The sequence below is a fragment of the Nymphalis io genome, chromosome 14, assembly GCF_905147045.1.
Source record: "Nymphalis io chromosome 14, ilAglIoxx1.1, whole genome shotgun sequence".
NCBI lineage: Eukaryota > Metazoa > Arthropoda > Insecta > Lepidoptera > Nymphalidae > Nymphalis > Nymphalis io.
The window spans coordinates 705,947-726,238 of NC_065901.1; the positions used below are offsets into that span (position 1 = coordinate 705,947).

Consider the following 20,292-nt stretch of genomic DNA (forward strand, 5'->3'; position numbering starts at 1 on the left):
GCGTTAGGAAATTGCTCTTGCGCAGCATCTGCCACCCGACTAAGATGGTCAAATAATCGGCTTGTCTCCAAGTCACCATTGTGGGATCTGTAGAGGCACACGTAGACTCGGCTCTGACGAACCAGGTCCACACGTACCACCAACATGGAGAAGGAGGGGTCCTCCAAGCAGCGCAGTCGGTGACAGCAAACATCCGTCCTGACGAACAAGCATACTCCGGCTTTCGCTTTGAAGGATTCTTCAAGCGTGTAGCCGGGATAATTAAGGTAGCTGGTATCGGCAGGACGGAGTATTTGTGTCTCCGTGAGAAACAACATTGCTGGCCGTGCTGTCTCAAGATGGTGGTGGACAGCGTTGAGGTTAGTGTGGAGTCCTCTGATGTTAGAGAACTCGACCTCAAACAGCGAGGGTATGGTGGGGGTGTGCCCCGCTGTACGACCGTTATTTCTGTTTTGTTGCGCCATTTGGGAAAAATGAAATGGAAAAGAGACGTGAAGCGAGCGATGTATTGCCACGATTGGGATGGGCAAAGTGTGGAGGCGTGTTTCCCCAAGTGGTTGCCAAAAGGAAAAATACACTGACCCGCCGGACGGAAGGGCCCCCGAACCCCCCTGGAAGTGGCCGCCGGGACCCCACCTACCGGTCACCAACCGGCACGACGGTCCACCCCGAGATTATGCGTGGCCTGGTGGGGCAGCCTCACGAGGTGGTTAGGCACGCTCGGGCCCCTGTACTATGCCACGGGCGGCCAGCGGAACAGCCGCTTCTTCGGGTCTCCCTGACCGGCAGGTCAATACAGTTTCCCCCGGCATTGGTTCAACAGCCGTCTCCAATTGGACCAACACCCATCGCGGCAATACTCGCTCGGGCTCTGGCTGTACGCTGGCTGACCTCGAAACGCGGCTGCAAGCCACTTCACGAGTTTTTCACCATGCGTACGGTGGTAACAAGCCAGGCGGATGTTAGCATCCTACCACCAGATGAGCAGATGGTCGCTCAGATATCCCATAGTCGCCTCTTACGACACCCATGGGAAAGAGAGGGGCAGTGAAATGTATTCTTTCTCCGTCACTGCACGGATAAAAGTAATTTGACGTTTCTAATCTTCTTCCTGGTAATTGTGCTACTATAGTCTCTCGTATAAGTGAGCATTCTGCGCCACTATCAAAAATTGCCTGAAAAGTTCTTGATCCGATCTTTATCTGAATCGGAGCTAATTTCGATCCAGCTATGTAATTTATGTTTGATGTTAATGACCGTTCCCGTTTGAAACAGGTTTCGAAAGAATGCCCTGGTATTTTGCAAAATGAACAGATTGTTGCTTTATTGTTCTGGTTGGAGGTTACTTCCTTGTTGTAGTTTTCGGTTCTCATTTTATTCCTTTGTTCAGGTTTAGACTCTGTAGGCTTGTAGTACCATTCACCGATAGTATGATTGGATCTTTTACAGATTCGGCAGGACGAAGTCGATGGGGTCGCGTTCAAAAAACGTGGTCGCTTACTTGTGCTTACATTATTCGAACTCGGGTTAGAACGCTTCATAGTTCTTATTGATGATGCAACTGATATAAGTTCTGGCACTGTCGTGGCCCGTGTGTTCAATAGCTCGATCCTACGTCTTTCGTCGTTTACACAACCAATAACTGCTTCAACTGCATCTTCATTTGAAAGTTTGTCCTTGGTGATCCTTCTCTATAAGACCCATGCTCGTGACAAAAACTGAAATATCCTTTGAAGAGTCGTAAACATGTTCTCTGAAACGAACTATGTCTCGAGAATAACGGTTTTCTGGCTCGAACGTCGTGATAAGGTTGTTACGTAGTTCAGCCCATGAAGCTGTGGTGACCATCCAATCGTCAACCCACATTTTCGCCCTTCCCTTTAGAAGGCTGCCAACCTTCATGCGTATATCAAAGTCATTGAGTCTGTATGTTTCGACGGCCTTGTCGATGTGTTGACACCACTCACGTACTCCCACATTGGTGTCGGGGTCAAAAGATGGTAGGTAAATGTCGTTAATACGTACTTTTGTTTCTGGTGGTGTACTTAAACGTTCCGACATTTGCTGCATTATTTGCATCATCTGCATCAGGAATTGTGGTGGTATGTTGTTCATTGGTGCATTCAGCAATGCTGAATGTGGCTGGAATTGCGGCAACGCGGTTTCAACACCTCTTGTGGTGTTTCATCCATGGTCTGGTCCCGTCGTTGCATCAGGTTGTTGTTGAGCGGAAGTGGCAAGCGATCCCACTTCTGATGACGAAGTTCCGGATGTCGTATTGTTTTTAAAAATAATGACGTCATCTTCATCACAATCTTCGTTATTCATAGTAGTAATAATTAAGGGCTCCCACACAAAACTGCGATGCGATGCGATGCGATGCGAATTCGCATCGCAGGAACTTGCGATGCGAATTTCTGCGATACGATTTAGTGCGGCAAACCGTTTGGTAGGGCGACCATTCCTTCAAGTGTAGTCAGCCGTACTGGACGTGTTTTTAGGAAGCTTAAGATGGATCGCAAAAAGATTATTGCACTGCTGTTATTGTTAAATAGATATAAAAGAAAAAGAAGATTCTGGGTTCATCCATTTATTACGATTATGAACTCTGACTATTATGAACTCACACGCTATTTAATTTATACTTATATGCATTGATTGTATTGTTGTAGAGATAAAAGTACTTACCAAGTTTTGTTTTTTCGCTGTTCTTTGTCTTGGAAATTTAGAAACAAACTTTCACAGACGCTTTTCCACGCATCTTGCTTAATAAATTTATTTTTATAATGTTCATCACTTGTGTCCCAAAGGACGGGACGCTCCTCAATTAAAGAAATTAAAAAATCTATATCATATTCCGCCATTTTTTTATAAACAAAGAAGGCGGCGCAGGCGCCGCGCGTCTTTCTCTAAAGCTGTCTCAGAGCGGACTAAAATGGCGTCACCAAGGATGTCGTAATATCGCAGGAATGTGCGATGCGAAGCAGATCGGAAATTCTTGCGGTGCGTTCGTGCGAATTCGCAGATATTTACGATGCGATGCGAATTCGCGGTTTTGTGTGGGAGCCCTAAACACTACAACTTCTTCCAATAAACCTTTTATTGAATGAATGTAAATAACATAGTAGAGCTTCGCACTACTCGGCTACTTGTGCCGGACTACCTCGTGTAAAGACCAGTACTCGTATTTATACCAAACTGGAGAGTGGGGAGCTTTACAAAAATAATCATAAAACATTTTTATAAATTGTGAACATGAACTTAACCTATTTAAAATAATGACTTTAGTAATTATAATTTAAAATAATGATTTTAGAATATTAATTAAATGAAGTTTTTATGAAAACATAATTAGACAACGAAAACAAATCATCCCAAATGAATGATTCATTTGAAATGATTTTCTTTTACTAAATAATTGTAACTAGTTTTAAGAGTCACAATATCTTAAGTAACTTAAGCAAATAACTTAAATAAATGATATTGCGCCGATATATATAATCCAGTGATATGTCGGATTCGTGACATTTAATAATTATCCTTTTAACAAATGAGGAGTAATGGTTCATTCCCTAAAATATTACTAAGCCATCACAACTTATTACCAAGTCAAATCATACATTTTAATCATAACATTACATGATACTCTACCGCAAAACAGCAATACTTGATATTGTTGTGTTCCGGTTTGAAGGGTGAGTGAGCCAGTGTAATTACAGGCACAAGGGACATAAAATCTTAGTTCCCAAGGTTGGTGGCGCATTGGCTATAAGCGATGGTTGACATTTCTTACAATGCCAATGTCTAAGGGCGTTTGGTGACCACTTACCATCAGGTGGCCCATATGCTCGTCCACCTTCCTATTCTATAAAAAAAAAAATACTTAGTAAAGTAGAATTAATTAAGCGATAATCATCATAATTAAGTACTTGGGAAAGAGTCTTATGATTTTACGTCGATATGAATGATATATATATATATATATATATATATATCATTCCGTAACAGCCTGTGAATGTCCCACTGCTGGGCTAAAGGCCTCCTCTCCTCTTTTTTATGAGAAGGTTTGGAGCTTGTTCCACCACGCTGCTCCAATGCGGGTTGGTAGAATTCACATGTGGCAGAATTTCAGTGAAATTAGACACATGCAGGTTTCCTCACGATGTTTTCCTTCACCGTAAAGCACGAGATGAATTATAATCACAAATTAAGCACATGAAAATTCAGTGGTGCTTGCCCGGGTTTGAACCCACGATCATCGGTTAAGATTCACACGTTCTTACCACTGGGCCATCTCGGCTTTTTTTATATATATATCATTCATATTCGTTTAATGCTCATTCATGTAGTGAAAACCGTATCCGTTGCGTGGTTCAGAAGGAGCTAACGGAAATACAGAACGAGGAATTGAATGAAAGAGGTTATTTAATTATACACTAATTAAAGTCAAATTTTTCTTTATTCAAACAAAAATGCCATGGTTTGTACAATAGTGAAATTCCCAAAAGCATAATACTGAGTGAATTAAAGCTGGCTGCTGCCCTGAATGACTGACTTTATTCCCGGTGGTTTCTGCTTCGGCAACCTGAAAAGAAAATAAATATAGAATGAATAACATTTAATATAATCTAAAATTAATAGTATTTTTCTTTATTAGGAAAGTAATTCTGAACATAAGCGCGCACTCGGCGCGTCGGATAATAAATCACCTGGTATATATAATTTTCCGGGGCGACGAGGGGTGCACGAGGTCGCGTTGCCGCTCCCACTCCATGTACTTCTGGTGCTGGCGTTGTCGTCGACGGTCCACGTAACTTATCTGGACAAAACGGACAGACACGTCACTATACGCGTTTGACGCTATTAACACAGAACATAAAAATAAAATAAACATACAAGTCGAATCTATACTATTAATATTATAAATGCGAAAGTAACTGTCTGTATGTTACGCTTTCACGATCAAATCACTGAACTGATTTTGATGGAATTCGGTTTGGAGCAAGCTTGAACCCCGACGTTGGTCGTAGGCATACTTTTTTATACCTAACACCTTGTTAGTAATAAGGGACAATCAAATTTACGGAATACTCTTTGAGAACAGCCAGATTTATTGAAATAAACCGAAACCGAAACCGAAACAGCCTGTGAATGTCCCACTACTGGGCTAAAGGCCTCCTCTCCTCATTTTGAGGAGAAGGTTGAAATAAATATGTGGACTAAAATATCTATATACAATTATAATCTTATTTATAACCAAATAGTAAAAGTGTTTATGGTTGAAATTATCAAAAGTAAAATTCAGATTGCTCTGTGCACAAAGGAACGACATTTAAAGTTTATTATGCCACATTTCCTTCACAATTTCTTATTACGTTTTTTACTAATAATTATTTTTTAAATCATCAAATCTTTTTTTTTACGTCGTTTCTAAATTTTTTTTATTATCACATTTAAACTATTACCAAAACTTAAATGCCAGTATCGAGGGAAACTTATCAAACATTAAAGAAATATTACGATTATTTCTTTACGTATTTATAGATTCATTGAACTTACAAATTTGAAAGTTTCGCCATGTTATCCATTTTACATTTATACATTTAGGTTCCAACCGGGATCATACTTTTTTTTATAATGGTCTCGCGCTTATCTAGATCTGTCAGCTATATGACCGCGGTTACGGCCTGAATTATATTTATTAATTTTTTTCTATATAAGTATGTATTTACAAAAGAAAAGTAGTATATGTAGTATATCAGTTGTCTGGTTTCCATAGCACAAGCTTTGTACAAGCTTAATTTGGGATCAGATTGCCGTGTGTGAAAAATGTCCCGGGATATTATTATTATGACAAAGTAGGCTGATGGTAAATGGTCACCGCCTCCCCCTATACCTTGGAACCTAAGATGTTACTTCCCTTGTGCCTTTTACACTGACTCACTGACCCTTCAAACTGGAACACAAAAGAACTAAGTACTCCCGTTTGACCCTGAGTGGGTGGCCACTACTCGGTAACTAGAAGTGATCACCGCGCGCACCACGCAGCTGGCCGGGATCCACACGATGGCGGTGACGAGCACCACGACGCCCACGATGTTGTCGCGCAGGAAGCCCAGCACGTTGTTGATGTTGATGTCCTCGATGATGTCCCAGAACCGCTCCACCACGTCCTGAATCGTCTTCTCGCAGACTCCCTGCCGACATGCCGTGGAAGTTATTACTATTTGGGTTCAGCCATCCAAAAATAATAATGGATTTACTTATAATATTATGCTTAAGGTTGTTATTGTTGTTGTTGACAGCTAGCACGGTTTGTTATTTTTATTAATAAAATCTATGATTTATTAGAAGTATATATAATTAAACAACTCAATATGCCGATAAAATGATTATATTATAATATAAGGATGTGTCACGTAACATACTTTATTGCAGAAGCCTTGAATACACGGTGTCCCATCCGGCAGAATATCGTTGTGTGCGACCGGGAAGCAGGTCTTGTTCAAACTCTTGCGGCAACAGCGCTTGCAGGCGTCCGCCACTAAACATCCACAGACAACATCAAAAGGAACACCGCTCAAAACTATTTGCGCCTAAAATATTTTCAAATGGTAAAATTGACTAGTAGGTTCAACACACGGGCGTTCCTACGAAAATTTTTTCGCAAGTTTCAAAGTCGTTTACATGTGGCTTTTTGTGGTTTTTTGGGATAACCATAACGTGTCGTAACTTCAAAACGATTGAAGTTACAATTACTGACGTGTGATAACAAATCGTTGAGTAATTGAACCGGGCACTGGATATTTTAAATTAGTCAATGATTCCTTCGAACGAGGCGTGAACAGGCATCTTGCGGGCCGGCAAGCCGGGGGCGGCTAGTTCAGAACATTATTCTCGACTGTACTGGCCGCCGTTTCGTTTGGACTCCACTACCACTTACCATCAGATGGAGTGGAGCCATTTGCTTACCCGGTGTATATAAATAACAAAAAGATAATGTACCTTCTGCCACATAGCTAGCGCGGTGTGTTAAATATATAATTGTACTGTGATAAATCTATAATGTATATTCCTTTGGGAGAGCTCGAAATAAATAAAATGAAGTTTAGTAAGCGCCGTGGCCGAGCGGCGAGTGGGGGGGGGGGCACACACACAGCACACACACAGCACACACACACACACACGCACGTACCGACGTCGCACATGCAGCTGTGCAGCCCCTGCGTCTCGCAGTACGGCACGCACGAGCCGTTGCGGCAGCGGCCGCGCTCGGCGCACTCGTGCTCGTCCGCGATGGCCGGCGCCTGCGGCGGAACTCACTCGCTCACTGAGCATATGTCTGACGGGGCCTGCCGGGTCTCGGGCGGAAAGGTGGACGTCGTTTATACAAAATTGTATCTTTGGAAAGAAAATAGGAGCAACTATCGAGTTCCTCGCCGGTTCCTCTCGAGAGAATCCAAGTTCCGAACCGGCGGGAGCGCCCGACGACTCATAGGCACTCGTAAGAGTCTACTAGAACGACAACGTTTGAATAGTAATTACTGGATTTATCTGCCCTCGTGCGCGGGGGCCGTACCTTGGGGCAGTCGGCGGAGGCGCCGGTGCAGACGGCCTGCCCCTCGCAGGCCGAGTGCGCCGCCTCGCGACACACCACGCCGGGCGCCGCGAACACGCAGCCCGCGCAGCACGGGGAGTTCTTGTCGCTGCAAGCACCGCCCGTCACACACTACTCCGCGCTGCGCGGCGCTGCACGGCGCTACACAGCGCTGCACCGCCAGCGGGGGAGGGATACTTGCCTGCACACGGCGCCCTGGTTCTTCCTCAGCTTGCAGTTCTTGTCGCAGCACATGTCGTTGTCCTCGGTACCTGAAACGTTTAGCGTCGCCCGGATTACACCTCTGCGACGGTACAGACTAAGTAAAGATAATATGATATTATTGCTTTGTACTCAATTTCACGTCAATTCTTAATTTCGTCTATTGGTTTCTTCTACGTGTATTAAACTAGGCGACCTCTGAAGCCATACTCGGGCACCTCGAGCGAGGTTCGAGCTACGAGTACGACGGAGAGGAGCTTCCACCACTCACCGAGCAGCCCGGCGTCGCACTCCTCCCCTCCCTCGACGCGCAGGTTGCCGCAGAAGCTCTCCTCGGGCTCGGAGAAGCAGCGCCCCGACTTGGCCTGCAGCACCTTGCGGATGGAGCGCAGGCTGCACGGCGAGAACCTCTGCCGAGCGAGCGAGTCGTGAGAGTGGTCATTACCGCCTCCTCGTCGATGTCGGTAACAGCGACATTGTCAGCGGAGACTAGCTAACTGCCGCAGGAGACATTACATGGCACGAGTGCGCGCGAGTGCACAAAGAAAAGTGCACTCTGCTTTCTCTTAGACTGTGGGATCCAATGGGACGACAAGCAGATACGGCCGAAAAGAGATCCAGCTGTTCGTAAATACATATTGTCAGTGCATAGTTCACTAGCGCTGGCTGACCTTGTTGTTGACGTCGTAGCCGCTGACGCTGTAGGTGTACATGAGGTAGGAGCCCCCGTGGCTGGCGGCGGGCGAGCACTCCGCCACGTCGGGGTCGTGCTCGGAGCCCCAGTTGTGGCCGAACTCGTGCGCCGTGACCAGGTCGGCCTCGCGGGTGATCACGCGCTGCCCGTAGTGGTTGCGCGACGACGACAGCCCCGAGTTCAGGTACAGCGTGTACCCGTTCTTGAAGTACTCTGCCGTGACATACGCACATACACTCAGCCGAGTCTCGTCTATACGGACGTTCGGTTTTCATCTACGCCCGTAACTATCGCGTGTAACATGTAACTTCACCGTTAAAACGTGCAAGTCATCGGACGATTGACCTTGCAGGTGTATTCATTTACTTTTTACAATTCTGTAATTAATTTAAACACAATAATTATTACGATCGTTATATGAAAAATGATACCATTATGTAGGTACTTATATAATTATAGAATGGTGGGTTTAATTGTGAAAGTTGGTATATAACGCAGAGGTTGGAAGGTTTTTATAAAGTTATTGTAATACTTCATAAGATGGCACTGCAGAACATAAATGATCGCCATCACAATTTTACGGATGGTTTAATTTGACTTATTATTCGCCAATACATATTATTTATCTTTATGTATAAATAAGAAAATACATACGTTGAGAACACGACTCACCTGGTTTTGCTAGCAGTGGAAATTCGATGGTATCTTCGCGAATTATATGCGAGACTCAACGCGAAATACGAGAGTATTTTATCACAATAATAATGAACAGTGAAAAGCATTACAAGAACGCAAGACCTCATCATAAATATGAATACGATATGATAATAAAAAATATTATAAAAGCAAATCATGCAAAGCGAACAAAACAACATAAAGAAACACTCACATTTTGCACCAAATTAACTGAAAATAAAAATAAAAATCTAAGCATGTATAAAATAATAATAATATAAACTATAAATAATATAAACACATGTAACGAATACTAGAAAAATGTAATCTTTTTTTTTATAGAATAGGAAGGCGGACGAGCATATGGGCCACCTGATGGTAAGTGGTCACCAACACCCATAGACATTGGCATTGTAAGAAATGTTAACCACCGCTTACATCACCAATGTGCAACTACCTTGGGAACTAAGATGTTATGTCCCTTGTGCCTGTAATTACACTGGCTCACTCACCCTTCAAACCGGAACACAACAATACCCCAAGTACTGCTGTTTTGCGGTAGAATATCTGATGAGTGGGTGGTACCTAAAGCTCTACCAGTAATCAGAAATCGGAACAGTTGTCCGAATATATGTATCACTATTTTCCCATACTCTCATTTCATCACTTTCTAAGTATAAATAACTACAAATAATTTGTCAGCTGTATTTCCTAACGCCAATCTCCTATATCTTTGAATACTTTATCGATATTCGTTACATCACTACAACACACTAACACATAACAATTTATTCTAATAAAAAAATTATAAACTTTTATATTTACATATAATGTATATATTGTATAATATTATAAGCCTCGTTGGTAAAGCGCCTAGTTTATTTCAGGTCCCGGATTCGAAACCCAGGCAATCGGACTGCGGGGGTCAAACGATAAATATTTTCTGGCCGCACCAACAAGCCTGTGGCTGTGCGTGTATAATATTACTCGTTCATCTCAAAACACTCGTGTCACTCAATACGTACCCGGTGTACAGATGCCGCCGACGGAGTTCCGTCGCGGAGAGCCGACGTAGGCGAGGCCGAGGATTCCGCCCTCGAACTTGAGATCGGTGAAGAGGTGCGCCAGGCAGAAGTCTTTGTGCGAGTATTCGCGGCTGAACACCTACACATATGTCATACGTGACGTCATCGTTATTTATACATAACCTGCGAATAAATTTATTCACGGTACGTCATCCGTAACAACCTGACGACGGTTGAGAGGGGTGCCAGCTATCTGCAGTGCCAGTGCCATCTACTGGAGGCCTTATTCCTCTATCGAAATTTAATTTACTAGCGGAATGTCCTAATAATATGAGTCGCCCTATGTAAATAGTCCGCGATATTAATAGTCGACTCGATTAAAGCACAAGGCAGTGGGCACGCACCTCGAGCAGGTTGCGCACATCCCACTTCTCGCGCACCATGTTGTAGTGCGCCTCCCCCCCGCGCACGCGCGTCGGCTCTGAATGCACTAGTATCTTCTTGATCACAAAACCCATCCCTTTAAACCCGTCAGCGTCCTGAAATCACGTACCATTACATAAAGGCATACATCACACTATAATAGACAATCAAAGGTAGAAACATACTGACCTGGCGATCCTGCCAAACTGTGTCGTTATATATCTTGTGAACTCTATCGATGAGGCTGATCTACAGTAAAAACATTAGAACCACTATTAGGACCGTGCATCTGGAGTCTGTTGCAGACGATTAAGACAGTCTCTAAGAAAATCAAATCAAATCTCAAATCTCTTTTCATGACTTACAAAATAAAATATATAAAACACAGTCAATTTTAAATATACATTAAAATATTATATTGTTTTTTTTTTTTTTACTTGCATTAATTTTTGCACATTGACATCTGCGATAATCATAACACCAATGTGAATTAAAAAAAAAATAAGTTCGATTATAGTTAATATAATAATACATCACAATCATTAAAAATATTACAAGTAAAAATATAGAGTTCCCCTTGTACAAGGAGTTATTTATTTAAGTTTTAAATTAATCTCAGGAACCACCAGTCGAATTGAAAGTTTTGCTTTTGAAAGTCCAATTCATCAGGAAGAACAAAGAGCTGTTGGCTACATAATATTCATGTTGTACGATAAAGTATAATGTTAACATCACTCACCAGGTAGCTGATGGTAGTCTTAGTATTACTTGCTCCCATTTCCTGAAAGAATCTGTAATCTGCAACAAGAAGGAGAGGACACCGTGTCTTGGTAGGCGTATACTCATAATCACTTTGTCTTTTAACTCTCTTCTCACTCTTCTCCTGATTCCCCTCAATCGAGGCTAGGGACATCTTGTTATCATCCGTATTTTGATTCTGACTAAAATATTTGTCTTTTTCCAATTGTTCCTGCTTAGACTCTAAATTGGCATTGTAATCTTCTTCATCGTCGTCTTCTAATTCTATTTATAAGAATAAATTTCATTAATATACTTTGAGTTGCCATATATAAAATATATATTATTTTATATACCTTTCCCTTCCTTAACATAACCACAAACACGTGGCTTGTTATCTCGTGAATTGGTCCAACTAAATCTTATATCTGATGACCGGTATGTGATCATAGTTTTATCGTCAAGGTGTGGTAGGTGCCGCCAGGATGGCTACAAGTACATGAATAATTATTGACAAACTTATTAATTCTTGATTAACACATACACATGTAAGATTGAATTTGAGTAAATTCAATCTTAAAGTTTGCTTTTATAACCAAAGAGGTTTTCTATAATATATAATATTATGAGTTCATGTCTTACTTATCTCAAACTTATGTGTGCTGGAAGAAATCTCTTTAAAAAATAAGTATGCCTTTTATACTTAGTTCTCTTTAGTACTTTTGTATTCTTTTTAGTGCTACTATGATAAAATATACTATTGTATATGATAATAGTCACTAAAATAGATCTTACCTCAATGTGATAAGTTTCATGTGGTGTATGAATTGAGCCGGTAATAACACCATCCTCTATGTGTAATTTTACATCTGATGATTTCTCTCCAAAAACTCTTCCAGTATAAAAGTGATCATAATCTAAATAATAATATATTATATATTATTAATAGTTAGGTTTAATATTTGTGAGATTATTTTTTTCTGTTTGAATAAATGCTCTACTGGTGTTTACAGCGTCACCAGGCATGAGGGTGAGAACTAGAAAGTTAAGCCATCTCAGACTCCGAGTGACATTGCACCTTACCTCAGGCCATAGTCAAGTGGGGAGGAAGAGTTTCTGCTTGTGGCTCTGTGAGTCATGACTTTTTTGCATGATGAAACTAGTTGGGACTTTGGAATTATGTTTTTGTAAAGTATTAAGGGCTAATTGTTATGTCAGTCATAATAATTGAAATCTATTTGTCTATGTTCCTTCACTTATAACAATAGTAAAAACATATTTCAACTTTAATTTTGATTTTATAATCCGTTAATTTTTACATAAAATTATGACAACAAACGTATCGGTGGTACCTACCCAGACTAACTTGCACAAAGCTCTACCACCAGTGCTTCCAAGTAGTTACTTACCAATATGAATAATACTTTTATTTCCGTCCGCATCCACTGAGTACGCCTTAAAATTTGAATGCAGCACAGAGTTATGAGGATGTAATATAAGCCTGAAGCTCTTGCCAAGAGTATGAAATTGTAACTCCTTGATGATATTAAAAGGATGATGAGATAACTTTACACCTCGTTTCACAATGTGATGCGTGAATTTTGAAGCATGCAACGTCTCAAAATACTTCAAATTTTGGTAAATCGAACCTTAAAACACAGAAAAACAATCAATTCATGTATCTCTCAAAAGAATAAATATTTATACTAGTTTTAAATATGTACTTACAATGACAAAAATAAACTAAAGTCGTTATTATTGTAAATAGAAACACATTATTTATTTCCATGATTAAATATTGATTTACAAAATGTTAATATATATAAGATATTACACTACTATTTTGCTAAATTTATGTATTTAACCACGATATGAATATATGTTTTAGATTTCTTGATATATTTACAAGTATTATAATACTAATTAAATAAAACAAAATACAGCTATTTTAATTTACTTATTAATTAATATGTACGTATTCATGTAGGTACCTATACCATATAAGAATTGTATTTAAATTTTTGAAATGTCTAGTGTTATGTCAATAGAAAATCACAGATAAAGGATATTATGTAGATTCCGCTAATCTATAAATCCTGAAAGTAATTTATACTGTATTGCGTTTCTGATATTCTCGATTGAAAATTTAACTATGTTTTAGTAATTAGGAAACTTAACTCTAAGAGATTTAACCAATTACTCTTTATATGCTCAGAAGTATTAAAGATTTCTGATATTTGTCATGGATCCAATCAATCAAACGTCTTTGTATTACATCGTTCAAACGAATTCTTACTCCATCTGCAGCACAAAACTAATCATCAACCATTTCTAAAAAAATACATTTATTAAGATACGACGTAGCAAAAAATATAACTGAACAAAATAATATGAATAATAAATAGTAGTGGGTACAACTTCGATTAAATCATTTTGCGTAAAAAACAAGATAGATATTAGCACTAATTAATTATTCTGGTTACTTTACATTTTTATATGGACCTTAATGTCTGAAATAAACAATTTTCTGTGCATTTTCTTTTAATTTATACAATATTATTTATATTGTAGTATAAGAGTTATGCGAATTAAATTTTATTCGTCTATTCGTATTTTTATTGAGATAGTTTACTATATAATATACATTTTTTACAATCAACGTATAAATAAATTTCCAAAAGGAATGCCTTTAAATAAGCCTAAACTTTGTTTACACCGTGATCCTCATTACGACGCTAAGGTCATGGTTGTCGTGGTATTCGAATATAAATGTATACTTTTTACTTATTGCAAAGTGGTGAACAACACTAAAAATAACACGATTAAGACTATTAATTTGTACATAAGACTATTAATTTGTACATAAGACTATTAATTTGTACATAAGACTATTAATTTGTACATAAGACTATTAATTTGTACATAAGACTATTAATTTGTACATAAGACTATTAATTTGTATGACTATTGTAATATAATTGACTATTGTAAATAAGACTATTAATTTGTGCTTGAGAAAGTTAATCAAAATTTTTGTATCTTATCAACATTTTCGAATAATAAAATAATTTTAAATATAATGCAAAGATATTTGATAAGCCCTGATGGAGCTATATGAAGTAAAAAAAAAAGGTTTACCATAATTTAACTGTTTAATAGAAAAAATAAAAATGCAAATATTAAAATGAAATATAAAAAATCTATGTATGTTCATATTAGGTGCAACAAAAATACAATTTTAAATGCAAAATCCATTTATTTTTCTTTTAATTAATTTTTTAAATACCACCCCGCAGTCTGAGCACCAAATGAAGCGTCGATTCTTTTTGGATGTTGTAATCTGATAGAGTGCGACCATCTTCCAACTGCTTGCCGGCGAAAATGAGACGCTGTTGGTCTGGAGGAATACCTTCCTTGTCTTGGATCTTTGCCTTAACATTTTCAATTGTGTCTGAGGCCTCAACTTCTAGAGTGATTGTTTTACCAGTCAAGGTCTTGACGAAGATCTGCATACCACCTCTCAGACGCAATACCAAATGGAGGGTCGATTCTTTTTGGATATTGTAATCCGATAGAGTGCGACCATCTTCCAACTGCTTGCCGGCGAAAATGAGACGCTGTTGATCTGGAGGAATGCCTTCCTTGTCTTGGATCTTTGCCTTTACATTTTCGATTGTGTCTGAGGCCTCAACTTCCAGAGTGATGGTTTTGCCAGTTAAGGTCTTGACGAAGATCTGCATACCACCTCTCAGACGCAAAACCAAATGGAGCGTCGATTCTTTTTGGATGTTGTAATCTGATAGAGTGCGACCATCTTCCAACTGCTTGCCGGCGAAAATGAGACGCTGTTGGTCTGGAGGAATACCTTCCTTGTCTTGGATCTTTGCCTTAACATTTTCAATTGTGTCTGAGGCCTCAACTTCTAGAGTGATTGTTTTACCAGTCAAGGTCTTGACGAAGATCTGCATACCACCTCTCAGACGCAATACCAAATGGAGGGTCGATTCTTTTTGGATATTGTAATCCGATAGAGTGCGACCATCTTCCAACTGCTTGCCGGCGAAAATGAGACGCTGTTGATCTGGAGGAATGCCTTCCTTGTCTTGGATCTTTGCCTTTACATTTTCGATTGTGTCTGAGGCCTCAACTTCCAGAGTGATGGTTTTGCCAGTTAAGGTCTTGACGAAGATCTGCATACCACCTCTCAGACGCAAAACCAAATGGAGCGTCGATTCTTTTTGGATATTGTAATCTGATAGAGTGCGACCATCTTCCAACTGCTTGCCGGCGAAAATGAGACGCTGTTGGTCTGGAGGAATGCCTTCCTTGTCTTGGATCTTTGCCTTAACATTTTCAATTGTGTCTGAGGCCTCAACTTCTAGAGTGATTGTTTTGCCAGTCAAGGTCTTGACGAAGATCTGCATACCACCTCTCAGACGCAAAACCAAATGGAGCGTCGATTCTTTTTGGATATTGTAATCTGATAGAGTGCGACCATCTTCCAACTGCTTGCCGGCGAAAATGAGACGCTGTTGGTCTGGAGGAATGCCTTCCTTGTCTTGGATCTTTGCCTTTACATTTTCGATTGTGTCTGAGGCCTCAACTTCTAGAGTGATTGTTTTGCCAGTCAAAGTCTTGACGAAGATCTGCATACCACCTCTCAGACGCAAAACCAAATGGAGCGTTGATTCTTTTTGGATATTGTAATCTGATAGAGTGCGACCATCTTCCAACTGCTTGCCGGCGAAAATGAGACGCTGTTGGTCTGGAGGAATACCTTCCTTGTCTTGGATTTTTGCTTTCACATTTTCAATTGTGTCAGATGGCTCAACTTCCAGAGTGATGGTTTTGCCAGTCAAGGTCTTGACGAAGATCTGCATACCACCTCTCAGACGCAAAACCAAATGGAGCGTCGATTCTTTTTGGATATTGTAATCTGATAGAGTGCGACCATCTTCCAACTGCTTGCCGGCGAAAATGAGACGCTGTTGGTCTGGAGGAATACCTTCCTTGTCTTGGATCTTTGCCTTAACATTTTCAATTGTGTCCGAGGCCTCAACTTCTAGAGTGATTGTTTTGCCAGTCAAGGTCTTGACGAAGATCTGCATACCACCTCTCAGACGCAGTACTAAATGGAGTGTAGATTCTTTTTGGATATTGTAATCAGATAGAGTACGACCATCTTCCAACTGCTTTCCGGCGAAAATGAGACGCTGTTGGTCTGGAGGAATACCTTCCTTGTCTTGGATCTTAGCCTTTACATTTTCGATTGTGTCTGAGGCCTCAACTTCTAGAGTGATTGTTTTGCCAGTCAAGGTCTTGACGAAGATCTGCATACCACCTCTCAGACGCAAAACCAAATGGAGCGTTGATTCTTTTTGGATATTGTAATCTGATAGAGTACGACCATCTTCCAACTGCTTTCCGGCGAAAATGAGACGCTGTTGGTCTGGAGGAATACCTTCCTTGTCTTGGATTTTTGCTTTCACATTTTCAATTGTGTCAGATGGCTCAACTTCCAGAGTGATGGTTTTGCCAGTCAAGGTCTTGACGAAGATCTGCATACCACCTCGCAGACGCAGTACTAAATGGAGTGTAGATTCTTTTTGGATATTGTAATCTGATAGAGTGCGACCATCTTCCAACTGCTTGCCGGCGAAAATGAGACGCTGTTGGTCTGGAGGAATACCTTCCTTGTCTTGGATCTTTGCCTTAACATTTTCAATTGTGTCCGAGGCCTCAACTTCTAGAGTGATTGTTTTGCCAGTCAAGGTCTTGACGAAGATCTGCATACCACCTCTCAGACGCAGTACTAAATGGAGTGTAGATTCTTTTTGGATATTGTAATCAGATAGAGTACGACCATCTTCCAACTGCTTTCCGGCGAAAATGAGACGCTGTTGGTCTGGAGGAATACCTTCCTTGTCTTGGATCTTAGCCTTTACATTTTCGATTGTATCTGAGGCCTCAACTTCTAGAGTGATTGTTTTGCCAGTCAAGGTCTTGACGAAGATCTGCATACCACCTCTCAGACGCAAAACCAAATGGAGCGTTGATTCTTTTTGGATATTGTAATCTGATAGAGTGCGACCATCTTCCAACTGCTTTCCGGCGAAAATGAGACGCTGTTGGTCTGGAGGAATACCTTCCTTGTCTTGGATTTTTGCTTTCACATTTTCAATTGTGTCAGATGGCTCAACTTCCAGAGTGATGGTTTTGCCAGTCAAGGTCTTGACGAAGATCTGCATACCACCTCGCAGACGTAGTACTAAATGGAGTGTAGATTCTTTTTGGATATTGTAATCAGATAGAGTACGACCATCTTCTAATTGCTTGCCGGCGAAAATGAGACGCTGTTGGTCTGGAGGAATACCTTCCTTGTCTTGGATCTTTGCCTTTACATTTTCGATTGTGTCTGAGGCCTCAACTTCTAGAGTGATTGTTTTGCCAGTCAAGGTCTTGACGAAGATCTGCATACCACCTCTCAGACGCAAAACCAAATGGAGCGTTGATTCTTTTTGGATATTGTAATCTGATAGAGTGCGACCATCTTCCAACTGCTTGCCGGCGAAAATGAGACGCTGTTGGTCTGGAGGAATACCTTCCTTGTCTTGGATTTTTGCTTTCACATTTTCAATTGTGTCAGATGGCTCAACTTCCAGAGTGATGGTTTTGCCAGTCAAGGTCTTGACGAAGATCTGCATACCACCTCGCAGACGTAGTACTAAATGGAGTGTAGATTCTTTTTGGATATTGTAATCAGATAGAGTACGACCATCTTCTAATTGCTTGCCGGCGAAAATGAGACGCTGTTGGTCTGGAGGAATACCTTCCTTGTCTTGGATCTTTGCCTTTACATTTTCAATTGTGTCTGAGGCCTCAACTTCTAGAGTGATTGTTTTGCCAGTCAAAGTCTTGACAAAGATCTGCATGATGATCTGAAATAAATAAAAATCATATATCTCCATTTTTAATGATCAACATATTATTTTAATGATTATTGAATAACAGGACTTCGGACTCGGCTAAAATGTGAGTTACAAAGTTTCGAATGTTGTGTAATATCAAGAAATCAATCATCAAAACTTATGATTATATTACTTTATTCAAGCATATATTAATCTTCAGAATACAAAATGATATATATAACTAGTATTAAATCATATATTCAAAGTTTTTTTGTATGTCATATATTATATTATAACTTTGCTATTTGCTAATTATCATGTGATAATCAAAATAAGAAATTCTTTATATTTATCATGATCAGTTATTGTTGTATTTCACGTTTTTTTACCTTATTAACAGATAAAGGTTCGAATTTCATTTGTATTATGCCTATATAAGCAAATTTATTTTTCCTAGTAGTTATAATGTACATTTCATTATTATTATTTCATTATTAAAAGTAATAAAATATTGTTATAAAAAATTAAGACACTGGCCTAGTTTTAAATGTAGGTTAATAGCTAGGAAGTAAAGAATGAGTCATTTACATAAAAAAGTTGAATATATGGCACAAATAAATTGATTAGAAATTTTAATTTTTCTACACGTATTTTACTACTACCTACTAAGAGCCATTAAAAGAAGTTCTTACTTTCATAAAATGTTAAAAATATAAATGTGAAGAGTTTTGAAAACAATATTGAAACACAAATTTCTATTAATTAAATCATCTAGATATAGAATATCAGCTTTACAAGTTAAAATATATGGTGCATTGAAGGTCTTTGTTGCGTCAATAGAATAATCATTACTAAAACATAAAACAAGATAAAACATGAATGTACTAAAAAATTAAATTTATCATAGTAATACTACTTTTGTTACTAGTAATTTAAGTTTCATAAAACTATATACATGAATACGAACAAACAAAGAGTATCATTTACGGAAAATAAGAATATGTTCGACAAGATGGCGGTCCGAATAGTATCTATTTCATTTTATCGAGTCCTTACGCCAACGAATATTTAGTATCGCAAATTGAAACAAATACCTTTAATAAAACTTACCACTTATTTTAATGCTATTCCAAATTTAATCAACTATGTCTTCTTAGCATAAAATTAATTTTATCACAATATCTTTCACTTCTCAGTTCTCACGTATTTGAGTCCTTATTTGAAAATAAATGCGCATTAAGCGTTCCGATTCTTTATATAGACGGAGATGATTACGATCAATATTGTTGACGACAAACAACGAAGTTCACCGACATTTATTTTGTCTCTTTCTAAGGCACAGTAATAGTTGAAATAGCTATAGGTTAGTTAGTTATGTGCAGACAGTGAAATCGTTTCTAGAACGTGGGCGAAAAACCTTCTTTGTGACGTAGTATGGCAGCGAAACAAAGTGTACAAAACAAGTCAAAGTCATTACTCATTCCTATTCCGCTAAATCATTAGATTTTATGATGAAATATTTTAATAAATTATTTTAGTAGATTATTAGACTTTTGATAAACAAAACAGTATATAATTTAGGATAAAAGAAAAATCTATTTTGATTTGAGTCTGTAAGATTTGGTAGAAGCTCACAAATCACAATATATAACATTATATTTATATAATTAAGCATCATTTAATTCTGGTATTTTGTTTTTTAGGTATATTAGATAGCTCGGTGTTTCAGAATCAATAAGTATATAAATAACACGATTAATTGTATTAACTCAAATCAAATCATTCATAACCGATAACCTATTTGGTCTAGCCTCTTATTTGCTTATATACAATATTGAATATTGTTTTGTTATTTTTGTTTACGTTTTTTATTGTTTTATTTTTACATCGAAAACAATATAATATACAACTAAACTACATATAATGCGTTCTACAGCTACTTATGTAAGTATGTAAATAAAAAACAAACAATTATATCCATATAATTTAATAAAACTACTATGTTTTATT

General features: G+C 39.0%; 2 protein-coding genes across 38 annotated transcripts; both read right to left on the minus strand.

Annotated features, from left to right (window-relative positions):
- Positions 1-4,440: 4,440 nt before the first annotated feature.
- Positions 4,441-13,300, minus strand: LOC126773170 (ADAM 17-like protease). Of its 2 annotated transcripts, none has more exons than XM_050493851.1 (17): positions 13,103-13,300; positions 12,784-13,023; positions 12,170-12,291; positions 11,731-11,863; positions 11,376-11,653; positions 10,826-10,885; positions 10,618-10,752; positions 10,214-10,352; positions 8,491-8,726; positions 8,091-8,229; positions 7,800-7,869; positions 7,580-7,706; positions 7,196-7,307; positions 6,429-6,544; positions 6,042-6,197; positions 4,710-4,819; positions 4,441-4,585 (listed from the first exon to the last, which is right to left on the minus strand). In XM_050493851.1, the coding sequence occupies exons 1-17, from the start codon at positions 13,161-13,163 to the stop codon at positions 4,525-4,527; spliced, it is 2,295 nt and encodes a 764-aa protein (XP_050349808.1). In that variant the 5' UTR covers positions 13,164-13,300; the 3' UTR covers positions 4,441-4,524. The 2 variants fall into 2 exon arrangements, with proteins under 2 accessions (XP_050349808.1, XP_050349807.1); XM_050493850.1 differs by having other exon boundaries at positions 11,376-11,659.
- Positions 13,301-14,610: 1,310 nt separating this feature from the next.
- Positions 14,611-18,306, minus strand: LOC126773167 (polyubiquitin-A). Of its 36 annotated transcripts, none has more exons than XM_050493818.1 (3): positions 18,204-18,306; positions 16,836-17,975; positions 14,611-16,607 (listed from the first exon to the last, which is right to left on the minus strand). In XM_050493818.1, the coding sequence occupies exons 1-3, from the start codon at positions 18,304-18,306 to the stop codon at positions 14,653-14,655; spliced, it is 3,198 nt and encodes a 1,065-aa protein (XP_050349775.1). In that variant the 3' UTR covers positions 14,611-14,652. The 36 variants fall into 36 exon arrangements, with proteins under 36 accessions (XP_050349775.1, XP_050349802.1, XP_050349778.1 ...); XM_050493845.1 differs by having other exon boundaries at positions 16,836-17,291; positions 17,976-18,306; XM_050493821.1 differs by having other exon boundaries at positions 16,836-17,747; positions 17,976-18,306.
- Positions 18,307-20,292: the final 1,986 nt, after the last annotated feature.